Source organism: Enoplosus armatus, chromosome 17 (assembly GCF_043641665.1).
Source record: "Enoplosus armatus isolate fEnoArm2 chromosome 17, fEnoArm2.hap1, whole genome shotgun sequence".
Classification (NCBI taxonomy): domain Eukaryota; kingdom Metazoa; phylum Chordata; class Actinopteri; order Centrarchiformes; family Enoplosidae; genus Enoplosus; species Enoplosus armatus.
The window spans coordinates 15,318,487-15,325,524 of record NC_092196.1 but is presented as its reverse complement, the minus strand read 5'-3'; the positions used below and the strand labels follow the sequence as shown (position 1 = coordinate 15,325,524).

Genomic DNA, 7,038 nt, shown 5'->3' with positions numbered 1-7,038 from the left:
GTGCAATTAATGAGTGCAGAGCAACCAGAACACTGACACTGAGTAAATTAACACTTTGGTAAACTTAGACTGACAAAAAAAAAAAAAAAAAAAGATTGTCTCCACTCAGAATATGGACAACTGAAAAGATGAGCACATGTCAAACGATTATTGTACTATATGTCTATAATTTTTCTCTTTTCTCTCTCTTCTAAAGCAGCAGGACAGTGTGAGGAGACATAATACAGAGCACTTCATGGCCTTAGCCATTGAAATAGAATATCTTTTTGTACTGAATGCTGGTGAGTGGGTGTGAGGGCAACAAACTGCAGGAAAGTAAAGGGAGAAGAAACAGGCAGAGTTTGCCCTTAGGGCTCATGAGGTAAGGACACTTAACTCATCGCATGCATTGCCATAGTCAACATGATTTTATATCAGGTCTATGCTTTAAAAACAAAATGAATAAATCATCTCCTTTTCACAAATATAAATATATTTTATGTTTAGTATATACAATAATGACTTGCCATCATCAACAACATTAGTATTGAAGGGAGAGAAAAAGCATGTCAGTAAACTCTTGCTAATGGATACAGACACTGCAAAGACAGCCATGATTGATTGGCGTGCTCAAGCACTCTCTGAAGACGAAGCGAGACAAGAGTAGTTTCATTGAGAAGGCTGTTGGTGTGGCTGCGAGCCGTGCCATGCCGCAGTCTACTAGTCCTGAGAGCTACGAGACTCACTGTCCTCCTCCAGCTCCCATTCAAAGTTCTGGCCGGTCATTTGGTAGAACATCATGTTAAAGGGTTTGTAGAACTTGTGCAGCCGCCGAATCACGTCCGGGTCAATTTTAGGGTGAGTTCTCCCTTTAGACTTGCCGAGGCATCTGGGAGTGCTGCTGTCCTCCGGCTTCTTCAGACACGGAAATCCTTTAGTTTTATTGAAGTAAAAGTGCTTGTCTGTGACGATCCGTTTGAGTCCCAAGAAGTCCTGCACTTTGGCCATCTCACCTGCAGGATCCACAATGAGCCGCTCCCCGCTCACAAAGTGCATTTGGGAGAGAGGGAAGTACTGCATCCAGCTCTCCAAGTGGAGCGCATATATTCCTATACGCAACGCGCTCCATGAGGCGTCGATAAGACCCAGCGTCCGGTTCTTAAAAGCCAGAACCTCAAAGGTGGGGATCTCAGGTTTCTTGGACAAAGTCTGTGTGTAGTCTGAAATGGCTCTCGTGACAGGATTACGCACCACAATAATAAGCTTGATGTCCCTGGCCATGGAGTGGATGCGCTTTGGGGCATGGTTAGTCACAAAGTAGCTGGGTGTCTTCTCCATGGTGATCTGCCCCTCCAGCGTTGAAGGCATCAGGTCTCTGGGAACACAAACAGGAGAAGAGAAAAAAAAAAAGCAGCTTAGCTCAGTTTTCTCCTCAACACCTCTCGCTGTGAAAATGAAATACCTAAGGACACAGTGCAAGCAAATTTGGTACATTTATTAAGCAGTACATTATTTGAAATTACAACTGAAAATAACTGTTATTATCACTGGACATTATGTTGCGAGGAGAAACATACAGCTAATTACATCCACGGAGTAATATGCAGGAGATAAAAGAAAGAGGATGAAACGGCAGGCAAGCAAGTATGCTCATTGCTTAATTGACTCCATCTGTGTTACTCCAGGAGCTGTTTTGGAACTTTAATAATGAGTTCGTTGCATATCATTAATACCGGGGTGCCTGGGGTATTGTTTTGTCATACATTTATTATGCATGCAAGGCTCACACTCTGTGCAGGCAGTTTTATTTCTTGTGCACATGCACTTCCAATGCAACGGGTGCAGGCAGCTCTGTTCCTCTCCTCTCTGCACCATGTTTAAGGTTAGTGGCTGTTCATTGAAGACAGCAGTGATTAATTATAAGATTCAAGGTGATAATTTGTAGTACAATAGAAATGTCCCAGACTTGAGAAATTTATCCCGGGAATAACGGGCGGCCATTTGCCATTGCCACAAATATTATGTTCAACTTGGTCTGTGAGAATGAGTTGTAGGATACGACAGTGCAGAGGCAAGTATATCATACGCACAGAGGCAAGTCTTGTTTCTTCACTTTCTATTTTTGCATCAATAATAAAGCATAGCAGTCGCCTCAAGCAAATCCTTATCAAATGTTTACACTGATGTTCATTTCAATCCGTGTTGTTTTCTTTGTTTGTAGGCTATGTGATTCAGTGCTAAATTGGTACATTAAATCCTCTGTGAGACACGCCGTTTATTTAACTACTAACAATTACGAGCTCAGGAGCTCCACAATATAATGTAAAGTGAAACAGAATCCAAGCATGCACACTGTTTTTTCCTCCCCAGAATTAAGTAATGCTTGCTTGGAAATTAATGCGTAAACAGCCAACCAAAAATCCAAAGGATTCGATCTGGTGACTCAGAGTTAAGTGCAGAAAAATTCTCCGTAATTCTGGGATAAAAGCCATTTCCTTCTCCCTGCAATATTTTTTCCATTAGGCTGCCCTGCACCCCAAACCTACAGTTGTAACGATATAGTCACATCAATCATTTGCATCTTGGACATATTCTAAATGAACTGTTCTCCAGCAAAGAATCCAATTTACTCTGCAAAACATAAGAGCTGTTATGCACATATCGACCACCCTCACACACGCATGCACCCATGGATACTGGGCTGAAAGTCTCACAAGTGGCCTGGTAATTGCATCTCAGTAACAGTATTGCCTTCCTGATGGGTAATTTCCCTCCGGATTATGTTTGTCTCTTGACAGTATAGAACTGTGGTTACTTCTGGGCCTGTAATGGGATATTAAACATATCTACAGATAGCATGGTGACTCGAAAGAGTATTCGTTTTCATTATATTCCATCACTTTCCACACTTCCTCCCTTACAGTAATGAATGGCTAAAGATTTTTGTAACCTTTCAAGGACTTCAGCTCTGCCATTTACCTCAACTCCAAAGTAGGTGGTCTGAGGGTGCAGCATCACCATGTATGGTAATAAAAAAGCTCAAATATACCACATCAAATCACCTTGAAACAACCGGCATCCTACTGTATGGACATGAGCTGCAGCGTCTCCCTGGTAATGTGCTGTGCATCTTTGGAGCATATCCAATTGACAGGACAGATGTACAACGTTCAAGGTTACCTTTTAGAAGGCGTGCACATAACAAGCTATTGTCCCCATTGGGCTCGACGCTAATCATCATACACTTAATTATAAAACAATGGACACTGCACAAGCCAAATACTCTGTTATGTTACCGAGGCTCCGTTTTGATTGGGAATCAGTCATGGATCATGTACGTCTAAAATGTCAGTGGGACGGCGAGGCGGGACGGAAATCAAAATGCTGATAAACAAGCTAATTTCTCTGTGCATGGCAAATGACTCCTCTGGCCTTGCAGTCTAGTGGAACTGGAGTAAACAAGAGCAAACTGTTAACTTGCTTTTTTTTTTTCTCTGCATCAGCTGCACAGCTCAACACAGGTCATTCAGGTGGGTAGGTAAATAAAATCCATAGAGCTAAAGAGGCCCTGCGAACCATCTGCTGTTTGCTGCCTCAGACCGAGCACATACCACATAACATTTGCTTTCTTGCATTTCAACACATGTCCAAAGCTTTATTTACATACAAGTGTGAAGATGAAGGTGCTTCATACTTGGAGGAACTGTTAATGATCTGTTGCATTGACAGATAAAGTAGATACAAGTGAATAATACAAACAGACTAACAGCAGCTCAAGCAGAATGTGACTCTGTGATTCTTCACTGAGCAGAAAAAGGTTGAGAGCAATTCAATTTCCTTGGAAAACATCTGAATGCAGTCTCATTACCGTTCTGTAATTCATAAAAATGCTGACAAAATAATTCTCTTGCAATCATATCCATTAAATGTAGCAAAAACATGATACAAGTCAGACAAATGAATATTAAAGGAGAAAATCAACCTTTAAAACTACATTTCCGCAGTTGTACTGAGGTCACGTACTAGGAAGGAAATCCATTTCACACCCACTCCACATGAAATTCAGATCCGGAGCATGTCCAGTCGTCTCTAAAGGTTGATTCTTCATTCAGAACGTGCAGTATACCAAATCGCAGCGAATCTTTGTGTTTATTACGACAGAAACGAATCTTTGCAGATAATCACTACTCTTCATGCCTAAACGCCCACCGCAAAAGTGCTCTGGAACATGCCCAGGCATTTAACTCAATGTTTTATTATATTCTGTCAAACTAGTGCACGGGGAATATTTTGAGGCATGATGAGGTGAGGGATCACGCTAATTTACATTCACGGATACTAATAGATCCAAGCTGTTTCTGGAGGAATAGCGTTTCACCAGAGAAGCTAAGTTCTTTCTAATAAACTCTGGCAGAGAAATAAAAGCTCCCCCGGTCACTCATTTGGATTGATCACGGCTCTGCTGCAGAGTATCAATCCGCCGAGCTTCCTCCATGTCATGTCAAATACAATCAATTATTCTATAGGAGTCCGCCCATAATAAGCTCCTGAGTTCTCTGAGAGCACGGTGCCAGTGATGTGGGCAGATTACTGTGATCCTCTAAATAATTAATGAATAAAATAATGTGATATTTAGGTGTGAATTATAGAAATCTCTCGTTTTTTTGTTTTTCTGTCAATATTAACGCAGTGACAGAAAGTAATCCCTCTGTAAGGGAGGTGTAGGAATCTTTGCCTTTTGCAGAAGAAACATATTTAATTAAATTTTTATAAAAGAGATGATGGAGGATGAAAGCTACAGTCAATTTCATGTAAGTATGTTTTTGAAAAAAAGCTGTTTGATCATGAATTTTTAAGTGTCAGGCATTCTCTCAGTAAAGCAGCGCCTTAACTGTCGGTGCACGCAGACAACAGAAAGTATCACAAAAGTTAATTTTATTGAGGCGTTACTCCGAGTCTGATTGCAAATATCAATCGAGAGTGTAAGCGGCTATTCATCAACAACAGTCAGTCAGGACATTTGAAGTGAGAGATACTGTGGTCAGTTTGCAATGAATAATCCCATTATTACACCCTGAGTGACATGTTTGTGATTACAGCAGCACAAAGAACAAAGACACTGGTTTACTGAGAAGTGGAGAGGGAAAAAAAAAAAAAAAACGTTGGTCAAAATGAGTCATTCTTCACTCGACTCTCAACAAGTGGTGCGTACATGTTTGGCACACATAAAAAACAGCCTACAGGCCACGGCAAAGGGTCTTGGTGGGTCTGTTATGGAGTGGGAGGCATTGTTTTGTGACGGTTAAGGTGCAACTTTCAGGAGGAAAACAAATACAGAGTACGCTGCCATTCTCCGTGATCAGATCAGGCTCAAGTAATGGTGGAGAGTTTGGTTTGTTTTTGTTTTTCTCAACCTGAATCTGACCTTCCCACCTGAGTGAAGAGAAAAGGATCTTTTAGGTGGGCTTGACTTGACGCTATCCACTGGATCTAATTATGTAATATACAATAGACCTACTACTGGGTTTTTTTTACATGAACATTTTCTTCTGTTAGTATCATGCAGGTTGTCAATCAGAGAAATGTGAAAAACTGGCATTCTGCTTCTCCATGCATCTGAAACCATATGACGATGACTATAATAAGAGTGTATAATAGCAGTAACAGTAATAGTAGACTCTTAAAACATGTTGCATCATATCTTTCTGGTCCATATCTGTCTTCACAGTCTTTATTTTATATATTGGAGTTCACCTCGCCCTGACACTCACTCACGTAGCTTCTCTATTTATTTTTATTCAGTTAGTATGCTCCATATTTTTCACACTTTTATTCCCAAACCATTGTATTGCATCATACTGAGGGGTGTTTCTAATATTCTGTCCACCCCATTAACATCACTTCATGTGAGGGATTTCTGTATTTCCTCTTTTCTCTGGGCTGTCCTGGGAACTGCTGGGTCTCTGTAATAACATTATAAAGAGGCGGTCTAGACCTGCTCTATTTGAAAAGTGTCATGAGATGACTTTTGTTGTGATTAGGCGCTATATAAATGAAATTGAATTGAATTGAATTGGTTTGAAGTGGGCGGACAAAGACATGGACAAAGATGATGTCACTTACTACTGTGCACCAATCAGGATTTAGCAACGTATGAATCAGAGTCTGATGACAGTTGGTGGGTTGTTTGGTCACTGTCAGTCAAATCAGATAAAACCACATCAACACAGCGGGTTTTTAGTGATAGATATACATGTTTTTTGTTTCTTTAACTTTGTTGCTTATTTAGTTATGAATATTTTTTATTATTATAAAGAAATACTTTGAACGAACGACCAACACAGTTATTTATCTGCTGAGGGCAGCCTCTTCAAATCTTTTAACCTAACATATGTTTTACATCCTATATGCTTCTCTCTGTTGTCCTTCAGAGTGCCACAGTACTCTGCTTTCTGCCACCTCCAGTATCCAGGTCCCTGATCACAGACGAGACATCTTTGAGTCCATCATCTCACCTGCACAAACTCACCTTCAGATGTCTCAGTAATTACATGCAACATTTCTGAGTGGGATTAAAGAGGTGACCCTGTCATAAATAAATATAGTTATTAATCTATATTATTATTGCTCGTCTCTCCTGAGCACATTTAGTTTTAGTGACAAGTAAACCATGTCTGTTGAATGACAAGAAGAATAAAAATGGTGAGACTAATTAAAACACAACACAGCCTCCCCACTCTAAATAAGCCCATTATACTTGTACTTCTCCAGGACTGTCTGCTTCAACAGAATAGTTGAGGACAGAAGTGACAGCTGGTCCTGATCAAAACCCTATTCCCCACTCTCTTCCTGAGATCCCCTTAAGACCGTCCCACTTCCAACAGTGGGCTAGCCAGGTACTTCTCCTCCCACATCACCAGACTGCAGCGCTGAGATCTGAAGCTGTGTTCAGATGCCCTTTGGACATAAAACATCATGAAATAAAGCGTGGTGACGAGGGAAACTATGAGGATGTTTGGGATGCTGTACCACCCTGCATCATTAGTCTACGAGCTGGAA

General features: G+C 40.8%; 1 protein-coding gene across 1 annotated transcript in view; it reads right to left on the bottom strand.

Moving 5' to 3' along the window:
- Window positions 1-699: 699 nt before the first annotated feature.
- Window positions 700-7,038, bottom strand: part of hs3st4 (heparan sulfate (glucosamine) 3-O-sulfotransferase 4) — a 66,594-nt gene continuing 60,255 nt past the window's right edge. The window contains exon 2 of the mRNA XM_070922903.1: window positions 700-1,354. Within this exon, the coding sequence (XP_070779004.1) occupies window positions 700-1,354 (655 nt within the window). The remainder of the gene's footprint in view (window positions 1,355-7,038) is intronic.